This window comes from Dipodomys merriami, unplaced genomic scaffold (assembly GCF_024711535.1).
Source record: "Dipodomys merriami isolate MVZ:Mamm:240054 unplaced genomic scaffold, mDipMer1.0.p SCAF_14, whole genome shotgun sequence".
Taxonomy (NCBI): Eukaryota; Metazoa; Chordata; class Mammalia; order Rodentia; family Heteromyidae; genus Dipodomys; species Dipodomys merriami.
The window spans coordinates 8,208,507-8,228,950 of record NW_027202715.1 but is presented as its reverse complement, the minus strand read 5'-3'; the positions used below and the strand labels follow the sequence as shown (position 1 = coordinate 8,228,950).

Here is a 20,444-nt window from a genome sequence, read left to right as displayed (position 1 = left end):
GAACTGTAACTCAGGTGACAGAGTGCTAGCCTGGAGCAAAAAAGGTCAGGGACAGTGCTCAGGCCCTGAGTTCAAACCCCAGTTACCAAACAAAACAAAAGAAAATAAATAAAAATGTTTTAGGACTTGAACTTCTGAAATATTTGTTTCAGTCCTTTCTTTAGTGAACCTCTAACTATAGAGCCCAGTTGACTGTCCTATTGTTCTCTGTTGGGAGTATACCATGGCACTGCGGATTGGAAAGCCTTTGGTCCTAAGGAATATTGATTTTCACTCTTTTCAGTTCTGCAGCTCTTTCTTCCCTCCTGTCAAGAAATAAGTTTACCGTAAGTATTACGGTGGCTGATGATCTTTTTGAGAGGACCACCATATCCTTGGCTGGGTCTCAGTGGCCATACTGTACAATGTGATCGCCCCAAAAGTTAGTAGACTGGACCAGAATGGGCCTCTGTGAATAGCATACTCATTTCCACAGGAGTTTCAAGTTGAGAGCTGGTGAGAATTGTTTACCCCTAGATGGCAGTTTTTGACACACGTCTCCTTCCTTATCTTTGTGCAGTCAAGAGACAGGAAGCTGAGAGAAGCCAGTGTGCAAAGGAGGGAAAAAGGCACAGGAGAAACTGAGGCAGGGATGGCCTGACTTTTGTCTGTGCTCCTCCCTCCTTCCAACCCATTCACAACCATCTACTCAGAGAAACACCTTTCTAAGTTCCCTCCATGAGGGTGCCAGCTGCGGCCTCAGTACTGATGAGATGGTACACTAATGTGTAACTGACTTGTCTTTCAGAAAGTGCTGGGAACTGAGGCTTTTTTTTCTCAATAGCAGGAGAGAGATCTTAGCAGAGAGCTTAGGATTCATGAATCTGAATGTATGGTTTGGTGTGGGACAGGCTGAACTATGGTGTCAGGACTTCTGGAAAGAGGTATGAGGTATGAGGTTTGGTTCCCATATACGAAGGAAATAGTATAGTTTCTTGTCTTAGCAAGAGCTTTTTGTACCTCGTTGATGGGCCCCTTTGATGGCTGTCCAGGTGCCCTTCCCATCTTTTCTAAATCATTCTTGCAACATTATATCAATAAAATCAGTCAAATATATGACAGTTCTTAACCTATGCATTTACAAGCTAAAATCATATATATATATATGTATATGATTTTAGCTTGTAAATGCATATATATATGTATATATATATATACATATATATATATATATATATATATATATATATATATATTACTTGGGATCAGAAAGATCTTGTTTGTTACCCAGCTGCAACCTTACAACCCACTGCATCCATATACAAGTCCTCTCCCCCTCTTTATGCCACATTAGGCAGTTTGGTCCTCTTCCCAGGAGCTAAGACACCATGACATTAACAAAGCTGAAGAGGATAGCTGAACACTGCACAAAACAGGAGAACTGGGTGCAGGACATGCAAAATGCATCAAAGGAGGTCGACCTTTTCTGTCAGATGACTCTGCTGGGCTGGACAGTTACTGGGACTTAGGTCTTGAAACCAGAGGCAGACAGAAGCCTTCAGCCATAGCTAAAGGAAGAGACCTGATCAGGAACAAACCTATCAGATCTGTCACCTGTAGATGGAAAGTAGTGGAGCCACAGCCCTCTTTGTCTTAGCAGAGAGTTTAGAGTGTGTGCAATCTGAAAATGTGGCTTGTGTCTAGGGACAAAAAAAAAAGAAATTGACCTTATTTCTGTAAGGATAGAAATTATTTATTGTTGGGGCCTGGACACTCCAATACTGAATGGTCAGGAAGAACAAAGGAGTAATCCAACAAGGAGCACTCAGAAAGATAAAAGAAGCACACCAGCAATCATGGCGTCCCCAAGCCTAGAGGAGGAGGAGCTTGAACGAGGAGGATGTGATCAATTGGACCAAATCAGAAAGTAGACTGGGCCCTTCTCCAAGATGTCCTACTGTGGGAAGTCAGTATCACATTTCACTCTAGGAAGCATCCTTAAATAGTGCTGCTTTGGGACTGTTCCATAGAGAATACCGGGCTGGCAGACGTGATCACCTTTTTATTAGGGTGTTGGCAACACCCAGATCTGGGCTGTAACTTCACTGACCAAGTTACCAAGCTCTGCCCCCTACCCCAAGCCTCGTGGGGCTCAGAACTCGCACACCACAAGGCGCTCTTCTCCACAAGTCTTGTCATTCCATTGGCCGTTGGTGAAGATCTCCACACAGTTCTCGGACCCACCATTGTTGTTGGGTTCCCCTGGGGCCCAGTTGGTATAGACCAAAGGCTCCCCTGTAGGGTAGGTGAACTTGCCCTCTGTGTCATTGTCAGTCATGCTCAGGAAAGCAGCCTTGTTCTGAGCTATGATTAGCTGCTGCAGGGCCTTATTCTCAGCTGCAGAGCGTGGAGAGGCCAGCTGTCCACCAGCCTGTGTGCACACCTCCTGTGCACCCTGGAACAATTTCACAAAGCCTGCTGTCTTGAAGATCTTGTCTCCCACACTTTGGCCATCAGGGAAGAGCATGGCTGGAAGAAGACGGAGTCAGGATAAGATTGTGGCCAGCACGCTAAACCAGAACTTAGAGGGGCGGGGGGGGGGGGGGGGGGAGGGGGGCTGAGCTCTCAGCTCTGCTATCTGAATCTCTCAGACCTTCCCATGCAGTGGATCGGGCAAAGATAAGGGACACCCTGGGTTCCTGGGCAGCCCAAACACAAAATGTACCTTGGGGACGGGGGTGTCACGGCCCCTATTCACAGATGGGAGCACTAGAGTTGAGAAAGGTTAAGTACAAGGCCCCATGTCCTGCAATCATGAAACGGGAAGTCACAGGGGAACTTTATTCCGTGTGACACCAATGCTCAGATGCAGGCTTTCTGCCTCAGCCCACATTGTATGCTGGAATTGATGTTTCCTATTAGTATGTAAAACCTAACAGCCCGTCCCTGAGAAACAGATTTTCTCTCCTCTCCCTTCCCCCCTCTGTACTGGGGCTTGAACTCAGAGCCTTGAACTCTTGCTTGCCTTTTTTGCTCAAGGATGACCCTCTACCATTTGGCTTTTTGCAGGTTACTTGGAGACAAGAGACTCTCAGATTTGTCTTCCCAGGCTGGCTTTGAACCATGGTCCTCAGATCTCAGCCTCCTAAGTAGCTAGGATTACAGGTATGAGGCAGCAGCACCTAGCATGGGAAACAATTTCTGCAAGTGCAGAATCCAGAGCAGGGAACTCACCACACCCCTGTGGTTAGGGTGCTGTTGGTGAGAGAAGGCCGATGGTATATGAGGGGTGAAGGAACAGGAAAAGATAGAATGGGACAACTGGGCATTGTAATGTGCTAAGCTCTGCTGGGGATCAGAGCCCCATGGTCTCAGTGTGACTGTGAGTGATGCCCCACCAGAGCCAGAGTGTTGACAGAGAGGATGAGGAAATCTGAGAGGCACATGGGGCTGGGAGCAGGAGGGTAAGAAGATGTGGGTACTACTGAGAGAACTCTACACAAGCACCGGCATTAGGACCCACCATGGCATGAAAGAAAAGGCAAGGTAAATGATTCCAGTGTTTCCAGGCCTTCAGCTCTAACAATCAAGGGGATACTTCTCAAAAGCATCATCTGCGTCATCTGCCAAACATCTCTTTTTATTCCAATCCATCACCATCTTGATGACTTCTGTGCCATTCATGGAAATCTGCAAAGGACACTAGACTCTCAGAGGTCCAGAGAGAGCTGAAGCCTTAGACTTGTTGTCCTGTACCCTGACTTATGATGCCTTCTCCTCTGAACATCTTTAACAAGATCTTGCGGAGAAGATTCTCCACGGGTTCAGGATGGCAGCCCTGGACAAAAGCAATGTAAGATTCCTGTGCCATTTCTGGATTTAAGCTCCTAGGTGGAGCATGAATGAATGCTCAGGTATTTATCCAAAGGCATGTGATAGAATGCAAGTTGCATCTGAACCTGTAGGTGCCTATCTGTGTACATGCACTGTTTAAGGAGAGGGATACAGAATAAGTGTCATTTAAATACATACTTCCATGACAGGTATACAGGCACACATTCTTGACACACTTCAGCATGTCCATGAACAAGTAAGCACTTACACAAATGTGTTTGTGGAGAAAGAAAGACCCTAAGTGATTGAAATTCTCATCTCTGGGCTTGGATACTTAGAAGTAAGGCCTCTGTTTTTTACCAAAAGGGCCTCATTATGCTCTAATCATTTAGAAATCTTATTTTTTTTCTGACTCTTTGAAGAATATGGAGAGCTGTGTATCAGTAGCTCAAGAGGCCCTCAGGAGGCTGAGATCTGAGGATCGAGGTTCAAAGCCAGTTCAGACAGGAAAGTCCATGAGACTTGTATTTCCAATTAACCAGCACAAAGCTGGAAGTAGAAATCTGGTTCAAGTGATTGAGTACTAGTGACTAGGCCTTGAGTTCAAGCCCCAGTGCGTGCATGCGCACGCGCGTGCGCGCACACACACACCCACACACCACAAAGCATGTATAAGAAGAGAAACTCAATAGCTATATACTAAGGGCGAGCCCTTACCTGCCTTGTACCCCAGAGCAGAGTCCCAGCCCCAGGTCTCCCCAGATTCTGTGCTATCACGGCTATGCAGCCACACATTTGGGTATTCCCATACCTGTCCCCACAGATGTAAGAAATACCATCATGGGTATTTTCATTGTCTGTCTCAGGGATCAGCATAAGAAAAGCAAGCATACAAGACTACTGAGTGTTCCTGGACCCAACATAAGTGGTACTGTGGTTGGAGTGTGCTCAGAATCCTAGTAGTCAACTATGCTTTACAAACCTAGTGAGCTGGTGGCATGGGCCACATTCATCTATGTGTCCAGCTTCTATAGCTTGCGATTTTCCTACTGTGGCCTAGTATTAGATTTCTCTCCACTCTCTAACCCAGACCCAAGTCCACCATAGACACAGACCCTGCCCATTATCATGCTAGACCTGGGGCAAGGTTTAACCTCAGCCCCAACCAAAGGGCTTGAGAGCCAGAACCAGTTTGGAGGCCCGTGTGGATGCCAGGCTTGATTTTAGATACAGGAACTCACCTTTCTTGTAGTGGGAGATGTCAGCCTGGAGGTGCTGTAGCTGCCCCTGTAAGGTCTCCACCTGCCCCCTCAGGGCGGTGATGTCTGCAGGGAAGGAAACAGTAAAGTAAGTAATGACTTACTCCTCTCAGCCTAGGGACCACCCATGCCTCCAGGAAGGGTGTCTAGTTACAGGCACTTATTGGAGATGGTGATGCAGCACCTACATCTGCAGACACAAGTGGCCCCTGTTGCACAAAGGTTTCCTATGGTTTTCCTTTGGATAAACTGGTCCCCGAGCAGGTCCTTGAACCTCTCTGACACTGACCCAGATGACCTTTGATAATAGCACCTCCATTCCTGGGAGGAGGGGCAGGAATACATATTCCACCTATAATTCCCATCCATTGGGTTGTTAGACATTGAGAGGCTTCCTAGGCATTGGGAAGGCAGCTGTTATTTCCCCAGGGATCAGGTAAAGAAATTGCCAAGGTTTACCTTCCTATAGCTCTAGACCAGGGCCTAATTTTTGCCCTACCTCCAGCCTTTTCCTGTTCCACCCACTACCTGTAAGTAATAGGACTGTTGGCCCAGAGAGGACCTCTTGAGAAAAAGAGGGTTTCTCCCTCTCTTCCACCCAGGCCAACAGGAGTTGTTGCCTTACCTTGAAGCCCACTTTCACCTTTGGCTCCTCTGTCTCCAGGAGCACCTCTGTCCCCCTTCAGCCCTGGAGGACCCCTGGTACCTGGAGCTCCCTGTGGACCCACAGCTCCAGCAGGTCCTGGAATCCAAGAAGAGCTGGGTCATGTAGGTACCCAATGTCCAGCATCATGAGCTTCTTTGTTCCTGGACTATCCTGTGGTCAAGCAATACACCCTTCCCTCATACCTCATATGGATCGTTTTCAGAGCCCTGTGCTCTCTCTCAACATGACAGGCTCCTTCCGCTGCCAGTCAACCTCTGCTGTGTACAACTGTCCCTGCCATCTATGTCTAACCTTCCTCAGATTCCATCCATACCCATGGCTTAGCACTGCACTCTCCCTACATAGTTACAGTCCCAAGTGTTCCAAGTGCTCCCTCCTTGGATACTGACTCTCTCCATGGCCCAGCCTTGCCAGCTCTGTTTGCACAGATGGTTGTCATGGGGACTGGACACACCTTGGCAGCTTCTTGTGGGCATAGTAGAAATGGATCCAGCCCCAAGTCTATCACTGACCTGCTGGTCCAGCATTTCCAGGGACTCCACGTTCACCTCTCTCTCCTTTAGGTCCTGTGGGGCCTCTTGGCCCTGGAGAGCCCTGCATGCCTGGGGCACCTACTTCTCCTGAGAAAGAAACAAATTGGGGTTCATCGTGGACCTCGTTTTATATCCCTTCATGGACCACCACCATTATTCCTTGCATCTCCACCCCAGACCAGCCACATCCCATCCACCTACCTTTGGGTCCAGACTCTCCCTTTGGGCCTGGTTTTCCTTGAGGTCCTGTGTTCCCCTGCTTTCCAGAGGGACCATCTTTTCCAGCTGGACCGGGAGCACCTGGATGTCCAGGAGGTCCTGGGGAATAAGACCAGCCCTATCAGTGTCACTAAGTCCCCCGGTAGTGGTATATATGTAATTAGAGTAACAGTAGGTAAAAGAGGACGGGAACAACATATGACTGACCCACTGGAGGCCCCATCTGTCTGAAACAACCCAGTGCCTCCTGCAGAACAAACTTCCTTCTTCCTGGTCTGGGCACTGAGCATGCCCATGGCACATTCTAATCGTGAGGCACCCCTTGGGGACATCTGAATTCCATGCCCATTTGCTCACCAGCTGGTCCAGAGTCTCCCTTTGGTCCTGGTTCTCCATCAGAGCCATTATCCCCTTTGGGTCCAATTCTCCCAGATGGTCCAGGCATTCCTGCTGGTCCCACAGGTCCTGGCAAACCTGTAGCCGCAAAAGAAATGGACATGACATTGGCCCTAGGCCAAAAAGAGGCCAAATATCTGTAGGGTCAAATTCCTGGCACTCTTTCAAGTTTCTGTAGAGCACAAACATCCCAGGGTCACACGCTCTAGTACAGGTGATTCAGGAAATGGGTTTCTTCACCCCCATTTCAAGGAAATAGCCTTTCTGGAATTGGAGATGGATTCAAGCCAAGTCTGCTTGAGTTTCTGTTTTGTATTCCTTCCCTCCAAGGCCACTGTACTGGCAAAAGGCAATCTATTGCTATTTAATAGTGCCCATGGACTTCTTGAGTTTTATGTGTGTGTATCAGGAAACCAACTATATTTTTATCCAAAATGGCATCAGATAGACATCAACTTGTTTATTCCATTTGTCTGTCCACTCACTCATATTTATTTGAAGAATCTCAAAAGCACAGAAACCAAAATAAAACCCTGACCAATGGGCTTACATAAAACTGAAAAACTTCTGCATAATAAAGGAAATCATCAACAGAGTGAAAAAAGAACCTATTGAATGGGGGGAAATATTTTCCAACTGTTTACCTGACAAGGGATCAATACTTAGAATATACAAGAAATTCAAAACTTGGCCACAAAAACATACACATAAAAACAAACAAACAAACAAGTGATCCAGCCAGGCTCGGGTGACTCACACCTGTAATCCTAATTACTCAGGAAACTGAGATCTGAGGATTGCTGTTCAAAGTCAGCCCAGGCAGGAAAGTTTATGAGACTCTTATCTCCAATTAACCAATAGTGGTGTTGTGGTTCAAGGGGTAGAGTGCTTGCCTTGAGCTGAAGAACTCAGGGACAGTGCCCAGGCCCAGAGTTCAAGCCCCACAACCAACAAACAAAACATCAAACAAGTGATCCAATTAAAAAACAGGCAAATTATCTGAACAGACACTTTTCAAAGGAAGAAATACAAATGGCCAGGAAGTATATTTAAAATGTTCACTATGTTCAGCCATAAGGAAACCATAATGAGATGCCATCTAATCCTGGTTAGAATGACTGTTACCAACACATGCTGTTGAGGATGCCAGGGTATGCATCCCTTAAAGCCCTTAAATTTTAGTGCAGACACTATGGAAATTCATATAGAGAACCCTCATAAATCTGAAAATAGAACTGTATCAGTTATTCACTCCTGGGTAGACATCCAAAGGAAATTAAATCAGCATATACAAAAGCACCACTTGCATGTCCATATCAACATTATTCACAATAGCTAGGATGTAGAATCAGCCTAGCTATCCATTAATGAATAAACACATTTTTAAAGTGCAGTAAATATATACAATGGAAGATTACTCAGTCAAAAAAGAATGAAATCTTGTCATTCATAACAGAATAGATGAAACTGGAGATAATCATGTTTGGTAAAATAAGCTTGACATTAAAGATAAATACTATACTTTCTCATATTCAAGTTTTTAAAATGTGGACTCAGCTGGGCATTGGAACTGAGATTCTGTGGATCACCATTTGAAGCCAGCCTAGGCTGGGGCAAAGGAGGTTAGACACACTGGTTTGCATGCACATGTGTAAAGTAGCACACAGAATCCTCTTAACAGGTATAAATAATACATGTTAATAACAAGTTCTACTCTATGCATATCTACTATATGATTTGCACTGGTCCTAGTCCTCAGACCTCACTCTGTGAGAGATTTGTAACAGACTGTGAGACAGGGGCCACAGGTGAGGAAGACAGTCCTGATGCCAATCTACACATCCTCAGAAAGGTCATTCTGAAGGAGAAAGTAGGACTTCTAAAGCAAGGACAATTTAGAGGACTCAATCCTCTCCAACTTTCTGTAGAGAGAAGAGAGAAGTATTTCAGACTTGGAAACTACTATTCTGTGACAGGAAAAGTCCCATCTTTCTGGCACAGGAGTATACTTGAGATGAAGGTAACTTAATTTGCTGGAAGATTTTGTGCTGGGTACCATGTTTTGCTGTTGGCTAAAGGATGGAGTCTTAGGGATGAAATGGAAGCGTAGAGGGTAGGTAACAGACTGGCTCACATCCCACATCCAAACTTGGGCTGAGAATCTCTGGGATCCATCATAGCCAGGCTGGCAAGGGGCATATTGGCCAGGGGAACAAACATCACTCTCCAAAAAGGAGTGTTAATATGGAGGCCCCAAATCAGAAGAGGATTCACTTCCCCAACAATAGCACTTATTTTGTTTTCCAGTATTACAAACCCAGCTTTGTATCCCAGTGCTGCCCAGCACCATGGCCAGCACTGACTGTCCTAAATTTCTCCACTCCTTCCAGTTTGCTGCATTCATTCACTTATTTCATAAATATTTCCTTGTACACTTAAACACATGGCCTCCTAGATCACAAAAGAACTACAAAAAAACTGACAGAGTATCCAGGCACTGGTGGCTCACCACTGTAATCCTAGCTACTCAGGAGGCTGAGATCTGAGATCATAGTTCAAAGCCGGCTTGGGCAGGAAAGTCTATGAAACCCTTATCTCCAATCAACTACCAGAAAACCAAAAGTGGAGCTATAGCTCAAAGTGATAGTGTGCTAGCCTTGAGCAGAAAAGCTCAGACACAGGTCCCAGGCCCTAACTTCAATCCCCATGATGGACAAAAAACAAAAACAAAAATCCTGCAGCACATTGGAGGCTTTGGTGTACGTTAATTATGGCGGCTTGGGAACTCTTTGCTGTGACTAAAGCTCTAAAACAGATGAAGACAACACAGGCACATGTATATGAAGATCAAGTGACAGGGCCCCAGGAAAGGGAAACCAAATGTTAAGGACCAACAAGAAGCCAGAGTGGTTTCCACTAAGCAGATACAGAGGACCAGAGAAGCAAGTAGGGGTGGAGAGCAGTCACAATGGGGTGCTGAGAGGTGTGTAATTTCAGTCCAAGGGAGATCAGTATCCCCAGAAAGATTCTGGGTGAATCTCTCTGAGCAGGAATGCTGGAGGTGTCTGCAACCTCACCGCAGTGACTCCCAGCTCCACCAGCTACTCCTGCTTCTCTGAGGTCCCAACTCCACTTTCCAGCATGACCACAAGTAAAGGCTTGCACCATATGCAGAGCTGCTTGGATCTGAGAATTCTGAGGATGTTTCAAGTCTCTCAGGACATACTCAAACCTGTAATAGTCAAGTGACTGAAAGGACTGGGATTGAGAGGCCAGAGTGGAGCCATATTTCCAATCCAGCTATATGTTGGTCTCCGCAAAACCAACTCAAAGCCAGGCTGGGGTGTAAGAAAGCAAGGCAAGCTCTCCTATAGAAAAGGACTCAATCAGGACTCAATCCACAACCCACTTCAAGGAGCCAGAGAGAACTGGGGTCTCTGAGAAAATGGCTATATCATGTCCTTCCTCCCTAGACAGCCATCTTTCCATGAGTAAAACCAGTCCATTCTCCTTGAGAGTCACTGTCTCTGTAAGGGACAGAGGTTCACTTGTGCCTTGTCTCATCAAGCTTTAGGATTGTTTCTTAATTCTGTTTTAAGTTCTCCCGCCTGTAAAACAAAATGCATACTCCAGAAAGATAAACTGAGTTTTCTCAGTCATCAAAGCATGGGCCCAAGGCCATCTTGTCCTTTGTCTCCTGCTGTTATTTCATTAATTTTTTTTCCTTTTCTTACCAATAAGACTAAGATCCTTGCCTGCACTGCTGACTCACACTTGTAATCCTAGCTACTCGGGAGTCTGAGATGTGGGAATCAAGGTTCAAAGCCAGTGTGGGCAGAAAAGTCCATGACACTACTATCCCCAAATAACCAACAAAAATCCAGAAGTAGAGATGTGGCTCAAGTGGTACAGCACCAGCCTTGAATGTAAATGCCAAGTAAGAGTGCAAGGCCTTGAGTTCAAGTCCAAGTACTCATTTTTGAAAAAAAAAAAAAAAAAAGAACCAGGCACTAGTGGCTCATGCCTGTAATCCTAGCTATCCAGGAGGCTGAGATCTGAGGATCACAATTCAAAGCCAGCCCAGGCAGGAAAATCTAAGACTCTTATCTCCAATAAACTACCATTAAGCCAAAAACGGAGTTGTGGCTCAAGAAGTAGAATGCTAGCCTTGAGTGAAAAAGCTCAGGTACAGTGCTCAGATCCTGAGTTTAAGCCCCAAAATTAGCACGTGTGCCAAACACACACACACACACACACACACACACACACACACACACACACACACACACACACACACACACACACGACCATGATCTTCCCCTAGGACTTGAGTAGTTTTCTTAAGAACAATTTTCTTATCTATTAGTACTCTGGTAACCTCGGGAGAATTCATTGAATTATCATCAGAAATATGCAACTCTATTCATGAAGATTAAAAACAATTAGAGCTAGGATGTAGCTCAGGGGCAAAACACTTACCTAGCAAGTGCAACATCCTGGGTTTGATCCCCAGTACCAAAGAAAATTTTTAAAGAAATGAAAGCCATTGTAAATTATTTGTCATGAGGTGGTAAAATATGATTCCTGTTTGCAGATAAAAAAACTGAGATTCCATGATACCAAGGGCCTTGCCACAGGGTTCCCAGCTATGAAGATGGAGCTAGAAGTCAAGCCCAGATCTTCAGTAGCCTGCGTGTCCTTTCATGGAATGTATTTACCCTCTCTTACCTGAAGAAGATGGATGTGTTCCTTGTAAAGCTTTTGGCAGAGAATTATGTGAACTATTCAAGTGAATACCCTAGCACAAAGATGTACCAAGAAGAATGAGCTCTGCTTTCCTCTTATAACACGTAAGGCAAATCCATTTAACTAGATCTGTGTAGGAGACCTCAGAGCCTTATCTTTTGCTATGTAGAGTTTAATTAAATACTAAAAATCGGGGGCTGGGAAGGTGGCCCAGTGGTAGAGTGCTTGCCTTGCATGCATGAGGCCCTGGGTTGGATTCCTCAGCACCACATAAGCAAAAAGCCGGAAGTGGCGCTGTGGCTCAAGTGGTAGAGTGCTAGCCTTGAGCTGAAGAGCTGAGGGACAGCACCCAGACCCAGAGTTCAGGCCCCACAACTGGACCCAAAAATAAATAAATATATAAATAAATACTAAAAATCGTTAACACAAAGGGTGAGCAAATGCAGCAATGGTACTCACTAGACATTATATTGAAAATTATACAACTTGTGGGTGGGACAGGAGGAAAAAAAACTGAGAGACAGCGAGCAAAAGAAAGGGTGATATTGTATAAAAAGAAATGTACTTATTAATCGACTTATATAACTGTAACCCCTCTACATAACACCTCTAAAATAACAATGAAAAAGTGACAATGATTTTTTTTTTTCTTGTCGGTGGTGGGGCTTGAACTCCAGGCCTGGACGCTGTCCCTCAGCTCTTCAGCTCAAGGCAAGCGCTCTACCACTTGAGCCACAGCGCCACTTCCAGTTTTCTGAGTGGTTTATTGGAGATAAGAAATCTCACAGACTTTCCTGGCCGGGCTGACTTTGAACAGTGATCCTCAGATGTCAGGCTCCTGAGTGCCTGGCTGAAAAAAAAAAAATCTTGAACAGTTGAGTTGGGAGAGATAGGGGAGGAGGATGAAAAGGGTGACATTGATCGAGATGTATTGTACTTATCAACTGATTTGTTGAATGATAATTCCTACCTAAAGATACAAATATAACTTAAAAAACCTTTAACACAGTGCATAGGCACCAGTGAATCAAAATGAAGAAAAGCCTCATCACAGCAGGGAAGTTGCTGGCTGGCTGGCATTCGGCTTCTCTCCTCTCCCCGCTGCTTCATTCAGCAGAATAAATCCCTGGTCCCAGCTCTACCTGGATCTCCCTTCTCGCCCCGGGGGCCCTCTCTCCCATCTCGTCCGTCTCGACCGGGTAGACCATTCTCTGCCGGGCCGCACATGACCAGAGTGCAGGCGTTGTTTACTGATCTTCGTGCCAACGTCTTCATTTCTGCTCCCAGGTACCCCAGGGGCTGTGAGAACAGGACTAGCATGGAAAGGAAGAGCAGCATGGCCTGAGGGGTAGGGGGTTGGGGGGGAGGAGAGGGCAGGGTTTGGAGAGAAAAGACAAGATGTTGGCTCCAGGACATGGGTGAAGGCTCCGCCGGTTTCTGGAGGTTAGGAACAATCTACCTTCCCACATCCACTGCCCTGGTTTGGGACCCAGAGAAGCAAGACTCCAGAAAGCAAATGAGAGAAAGTTGAGTCAGGCATGTGGCCTGGCTGTGGAGGGCCTGAGTCACGTGATGAGTTCTCTGGCATGGCTGACAGCCTGGTCTCTCTATTCTCAGGTGCCCTTGGAAAACAGTGGCTGCGGTGTAGTCCTCTCCTGAGGCTCCTTTTCCTTCCTGGACTTCCTTCTCCCTATCTGTGCCACTGAGGCTGCCCGCTCAGTTCTGACAAGGCAAATCGACCTTCTCTCTCTGGCTGCTTGGAGTAGATTATACTAGCAGCCTAGAGGCTGGTGTGAAACCCAGCCTGAGCAGGAGACACTGGAAAGAATGGCCTGAGCTCCCACTAGAGTGTGATTGCATGGATGCTAGGCACTTGGTCATTACGAAAGTCCCAAAGAGAAGCCTGGTGAAGAGTTAAGGCACTAAAGTAGCAACTAGAGATCCCCAGAAACACCTAGATGTCTGCCATCTTGGAGGGCTTGGAGGAGGGCCCCTGAGAAGGAAGAGGCCATGCTGGGTGGATTCAGACAGATGGAAGATTGCTTTGGGGAGGACACAAAAGGAAACTCTAAAATAGTCACCATCACAGAGGGACTTAAGAACTGATATTAGAGCTGGAGGCACCAGGCCTGTGTCAATCTCTACACAGTGCACCTAAGTTAGCTTTCAGTCATTATGGTAAATACCGAAGTCCTTAGGTTAAGGTTCCTTTATGGTTACAACCTCCATAACATCCAATATCACCTGCAACCATCACTCTGGGTTTATAGTGACATAGTATATATAATGGTAAGCACACAGGCCATAGGAGGCCTCATGAAAGCCAAGAGGGACAGACAGACAGACAGACAGACATGGAAAAGGAGGACCAGGAGGAGGAAGAAGGGGAGGAAGAGGAAGAAAAGGAAAATGGAGAAGAAAAACAAAGAAGAAAGAGGAGAATGAGGAGGAAGAAGAAGAAAAAGAACAACTTGGAGGGGGAGCCAACATCTCAAATCCCAAGATCCATCTCAAAAACACAGCCCCAAAGACTTCATATCTTTCCATGAGATGCTGTGTCCGTTAGGTGCTACCACCAATAGTACCACAGGTTGGGGACCGAGCCTTCAATGCATGGGCCACTGGGAAGATTTCAGATCCCGACCAGAGCAGCGTCTTTCAGGGAAAGAAAACTGTGAAGTAACATGCATGGAAGGAGCCAGTGGAAGTAAGAGGCTAGACCCAAGCCAGAGGGACCCACACAAAGATGAAGTTCACTAACTATCCAGAGTGGTGGCAGCACAGAGAAGAGCTGAGATTCTGGACTGTGGGTGACTCTTACTTTCCACCAGCTTCTCTCCATTTTGAAGTCACACCTTCCTTGGATTTCCTCACTAGCCAATAGCAGCAGCCACTCTGTTTCCATGGTTCTAGCAAAGACTCCATCATAGGCACTGAGGGCCAGACCCAAGCCAGAGTAAGGGTGCTATCTCTTGGCCTATAGCCACTTACGCAAGTCTGGGATCATGCACCTCACACTGGGGAATAATAAAGGCAATGGAATTCTGCATAGAGAGCATCATCCATTTACCAGAGTGTGAAGAAGCCCTGCAGACAGTCAGCAGAGCAGGTTTCCAGATTCCAAAGTCAGAAGAAGCAGCTTAGCCAGAGCTGTGGATAAAATGTGCAGAGCCACAGCCCTGGACCTCAGATGGTGTTCAGTTGATGCTATGCTAGCAAAGTTAGAGTTTATTGAAAAAGATGGTCCTTCTGTACATTAGAAAATCAGACACCTAGCAGGGAGCCAGTATCTCTCCCCTGGAGGCTTAGGTATGAGAATCATGACTTAAAGCCTTAATTCCAGAGACTTTTATCCAAAGCTAACTAGCAAAAAGCCAGGACTAAAGGCATGGCTCCTATGGTAGAGCACTAACCATGAGTAAAAAAGCCAAACAAGAGCACAAGGACCTGAGTTCAAGCCCCCATCCCATCACAAATACGAGATACCTAATGCAGTAAAAGTAGTTTAAGTAAAGACTTGGGACTATGAGAAAATCAAGTGTGTCTATCTTTCCAGAAAAAAATGAAGCCAGGATGGGATTAGAACCTAGGTCTGAGAAGGTCTGGTCTGTTTCTCCTACACTATCCTTTCTGAAGACATCAAGGACAAAGAAGGAGCCATGACAGAAGGTAGAATTGCATTTTATCGCTGAGGCATCCCCAATGGCACCTGCATCACAATCATTCACTCTATTCCAGTTCAGAAAGCAAGCCATGTGTTGGTGGCTCACACCTGTAACCTTAATCAGGAGATGGAAATTTGAGAATCATGGTTCGAAACCAGCCCTGGCAGGAAAGTCTGTGAGACTAATCTCCAATTAGCTAGCAAAAAGATGCATGTGGAGCTGTGGCTCAAGTGATAGAGCATTAGCTTTGAGGGGAAAAAAAACACCAAACAAACAAACCAAAAAACCCTAAAGGATAATGCCCAGGCCCTGATTTCAAGCCCCAGTACCAGCACACAAAGAGAGAGAGAGAGAGAAAGACACAGAGAGAGAGACAGAGAGAGACAGAGACAGAGACAGAGAGAGACAGAGACAGAGAGAGAGGAGGGAAAGAAGGAAGGAAAAGGAAGGACAGAAGGAGGGAAGGAGGGAAGTAAGGAGGGAGGGAGGTAAGGAGGGAGGGAAGGAGGGAAAGAAAGAGAAACAAAGAAGGGAGAGAAATCTCCTGCTGAGCCAGGGAAGCTGACCATGGGCAGCTTAGTACCTTCTATGCCTCCACTAGGCCCCCGCCTCCCACACCACAACTCCTGGACTAGAACTTAAATCCAGACCCCAGAACCCTCCTCCCTCAAAACCAATCATAGAATAGTCACAGGACATGGGGGAAATAAAATGAGAGGCAGGTACATACACACGCACAGGTTGCTTCCTGTAGGACCCAGGAGCTCCAGGTAAATGAGCCCGGGCTTGGCAAACACCCACTATTTATGCTCACCCTGTCACCAGGGCCGCCCAGCCTTGGTCTTCTGAAAACTCCCCCATTCAAGAGGTAAAAGAGAAAAAAAAAAAAAAAGAAGTGGACCAATTTTCTGGTTGACTCACTCACTCTTACCCGACCTGCCCTCTGGAAAGCTGCCACTGACAGGCATTAAGCGATGCATAGCTGTCACCTCAGAGTTTACAGAGCTCTTTTCAGTCTGAAATCCAATCTATATCATCCCCCAAAGACCTGAGTGGGAACTGACATCTCCCAGGTCTATATTCTGTAGATGTCCAGAAATCTGAGCTCCAGAGACCAGCATGTTGCATAATGATCTACAAATGATTGCCAACAAAAAGTCCCTACAGTTCACAGCTACATTGCTCAAGAGCCAGGCCCTACTGTGTCCACTTCCCCCTTCATCTCAAAAGCCCTGCCCAGATATTGGGAAAGAGCCAGGAACTGCTTGGTATGCCCAGGTAAGGCTAGGGCAGGTTGAGGGGCCACAGAGGTGGCAAGTTCTGGGGGCAGGGCTATAGCCTAAGGAACTGTCACCCAGGTGTCATTCTTCCACTTCCTTTGTTAGGACTCCTTGAGCCTAACTTACCTTTCATGGGGTAGATCTCCCTTAGCAGGTGTCTGCTTTGCCTTTGTTCAGACATGTTCTCTCCAACATCCCAGCTGGTGGTTGCTTTCTGCATTGTGCTAGTAACTAGTTAGTACCCACAAGTGCTTGAGACTCTGTTAAAGACACCCTTCAGGTATCTTAACTCCCAGCACACCTAAGGGGCAGTTGTCCATCCTTGCTTACCTTTAGAATCCTGTGACTTCTTTCATCAACTTTACGTAAATTCATGTACCAGCAGACTTATGTCTCCATCCCCTTTGGTCTCCCCACTGGTGGTTCCAACCTGCTTTGGGCTTTGATACTCCTGGTGGCATCTCCTTTCATAGTATGGAGCCTACAATGTCAAATCTTCCCATCTGGTTGAGAATAGTTCATTTCGCTTATTGCAATATATTTTTTAAACCCAGATCTCACAACATAGCTATTCATGCCTCTGATAATAGCTGTGTTTTATTATTGACATCCAACTGTCTTTATTCTAGAATATTCATATGCTTCCTAGAGTTCTAGGTCAACATGGAGGTGACATTGTCTTCTTTCCTGAAAAGACCAGTCACGTCTTACCCTGATGACTGTTTTAAACTTTATAAGACTACTTAAAGAATAATATTTTTTAACCCAGGAGCTTATAAGTTTTAAATCACATGATAGTATTAATTACATCTGTAATCCTAGCTACTCAGCAGGTAGAGATCTGAGGACCACAATTCAAAGCCAGCCGAGGCAGCAAAGTTTGTGAGACTAACCACAAAAGCCAAGAGTGGAGCTGTTGCTCAAAGTGGTAGAGCACCAACTTTGAGCACAAAAGCTCAGGGACAGTGCCCAGACCTTGTGTTCAAGCCCCAGGACCAGCAAATAAAAAACAAAACAAAACAAAAACAAAAACTCAAAAAAACAAAAAAGAACATGTTATTTAGATGTGGGATCAATAATTTTGGAACTGAGATTTATCTTGAAAGAAAAAAACCTTTAGTTGCATACATCATGCCTGAACTTCTAACCTGTACCCAGACAAAGAAATGAAATGTTCCTGGTCAAATAATAATCTACATAAATATAACCTTGAGCTCTATTCCACAGATCCAGTATAAGGCCACAGACCAAGAAAAGTCTATGCAGTATGACTGAGATGCTCACACTCCCTCTTGAGTGTATAACTTCACCCTGTAATAAAATTCCAATTTTTAATCTGTCTCCTCTCTAAATTCTTTCTCAGATGGTGACAAGAACCTAGAGAGATTAGGTAAAGGTCTCTCTATCTGTTGTCTCTATCTCTGAGACTCCCAAAAAGCCAGGCACCAATGGCTCATGCCTGTAAGACCTAGCTACTCAGGAGACTGAGATCTGAGTATCTCAGTTCAAAGCCAGCCCAGGGCAGGAAAGTCCATGAGACTCTTATCACCAATAAACTACTCAGAAAAAGCCAGAAATAGCACTATAGCTCAACAGGTAGAGCGCTAGCCTGAAGCAAAAAAAAAAAAATAATCTCAGGGATAGTCTGGTGCTAGTGGCTCATATATATGTATAATCCTAGCTACTCAGGAGGCTGAGATCTGAGGATCATGGTTCAAAGGCAGCCTGAGTAAGAAAGTCTGTGAGATTATTATCTCCACTAAACCACCAAAAAAGTCAAAAGTGGAGCTGTGGCTCATAAAGTGCTAGCCTTGAGCAAAAGAAGCTCAGGGACAACACCTAAGGCCTGAGTTCAAACCCTAGGACAAACACAAATTTAAAAACTAAATAAAATAAAAAGCTCAGGAACAGTGTCCATCCCCTGAGTTCGAGCCCCAGGACTGGAACAAAAAGAAAACTTTTCAGTGTGATGAACAGAAAACCATAAGATCACCCCATATTGAAGACTTCCTCAAATTTATGGCTCTAGACTCAACTTTTTGTTTGCCTCTCTCCAAAGACACTAGTTCTCTGAAACACAGACCTGTTCTCTGAATTTGCCCACCCTACAGAAATCTGAGCAGTGCCCAAGATGATGTTACCTGAAGCCACACTTGAGCTACAGCCAGCAGGATGCTCTTAAGGAAAGCAGCCTAGAAAGGTAGAACCACACCACAGGTGTAGCGCCCCATGCTGATGCAGGCCCCTTCCCAAGCCCTCAGAGAGGGCTGGGTTGAAAAGAAGCCTAGTTTTGCAAACTTGTTCCAGCTTCTGCTGAGCCGGAGTCACCCAGGCTCTAGGCTAGATCCCAGAAAGTGGATTCAGAGAGTTTGATTCACTGTATTACTTCCAGATTATAGCTATAGACCCTGTTATGTAAGGACAGCAAGGACATGGGTTCATCTCCAGTCTCTGAGAAAGTGTAAGAGGGACTCCATGCACTCCAATCTTTTTTGTCTTTATGATTGGCACTCACACCCTGACTTCATTGTATTCCATCCAACTCTCCCTTTCTTCCAGAACCTTCTCATTGATTCAATTCATTGTTGTAGGAAAAAATAAAAAATAAAAAACAACCTATGTTCTGACTTCCTCCATGGATTTAGCTTCATGTCCTCCCTGGAGGGGGAGCTCTTGGATTCCTTTTCACTCAACCCTACACTCTTGAGGTTTCACCCTTGCCCGGAGGTTCCCTCCAGGGACCCCACTTCTCCACTACATAGCATTTTAAAAGTTGATCAGGGCAGGCCAGGCAGCCAGTGGCTCACACCTGTAATCCCAGCAACTCAAGAGGCTGAGGTCTGAGGATCCCAGTTCAGTGCCAGCCTGGGCAGGAAAGTCCTTGAGTCTTATCTCCAATTAACCACTGAAAAGCTAGAAGTAGAGCTGTGGCTCAAGTGGTAGAGTACTAGCCTTGAAAATCAAAGCTCAGGACAGTGCCCAGGCCTTGAGTTCAAGCCACAGGACTGGTGTACACACACACACACACACATACACACACACACACACACACACACACACACACACACACACACACACACACACAAATCTGATGACTGCAAAAATAGTTTGATTAATCTATGTGAGGGTCCCTAGATTCAAAGGAAGAGACAAAAGTTTCTTCTAGCTCTCTCTGGGTGACTCTAGGTGACTGGGTTTTCATAGAGGTGGGTCTGATCCCTTCTGAGGGGTCAGAAGACTGCACCCCATTCCTGGGGTAGAAGGAACTCTGGTGGTTCTGCTGATACATGCATATCAGGGCATGGTTGCCCACACCCTGAGTTACACCTCATCTCTGGTGTTGAGGCTTTTTGAGACTTGTAAATGGGGAAGGCTGATATACTGGTGAATCTTTAGGAAGAAATCTCACAGCACATCTTACTGACCCCAAACACTACTAACATTGACTCTAGCTCCAATATGACTCCTAAAGACGTCATTGGTCATCTGGAGCCACTTTGTTTTTTGAACTTGGGGCCTGGGCACTATCCCTGAGCTTTTTTTTTTTTTTTTTTTGGTCTGGTCGTGGGGCCTGAACTCTGGGTCTGAGCGCTGTCCCTCAGCTCTTCAGCTCAAGGCTAGCGCTCTACCACTTGAGCCACAGCGCCACTTCCAGCTTTTTTCTTTTTGCTTATGGTGTGCTGAGGAATCGAACCCAGGGCCTCATGCATGCAAGGCGAGCACTCTACAACTGAGCCACCTTCCCAGCCCCATCCCTGAGCTTTTGTGCTTAAAGCTAGCACTGTACCACTTGAGCCACAGTTCCATGTATGGCTCTTCTGATGGTTAATTGGGGATAAGAGTCTCACAGGCTTTCTTGCCCAGAC

The 20,444-nt window shown here is 45.8% G+C and overlaps 1 protein-coding gene across 4 annotated transcripts; it reads right to left on the bottom strand.

Moving 5' to 3' along the window:
• Positions 1-2,021: 2,021 nt before the first annotated feature.
• Sftpd (surfactant protein D) lies at positions 2,022-16,305 on the bottom strand. 4 transcript variants are annotated; one of them, XM_070020716.1, is made up of 8 exons: positions 16,288-16,305; positions 12,776-12,974; positions 6,849-6,965; positions 6,474-6,590; positions 6,252-6,359; positions 5,698-5,814; positions 5,055-5,138; positions 2,022-2,508 (listed from the first exon to the last, which is right to left on the bottom strand). In XM_070020716.1, the coding sequence occupies exons 2-8, from the start codon at positions 12,969-12,971 to the stop codon at positions 2,132-2,134; spliced, it is 1,116 nt and encodes a 371-aa protein (XP_069876817.1). In that variant the 5' UTR covers positions 12,972-12,974; positions 16,288-16,305; the 3' UTR covers positions 2,022-2,131. The 4 variants fall into 4 exon arrangements, with proteins under 4 accessions (XP_069876817.1, XP_069876818.1, XP_069876816.1 ...); XM_070020717.1 differs by lacking the exon at positions 16,288-16,305 and adding an exon at positions 16,220-16,235; XM_070020715.1 differs by lacking the exon at positions 16,288-16,305 and adding an exon at positions 16,029-16,110.
• Positions 16,306-20,444: the final 4,139 nt, after the last annotated feature.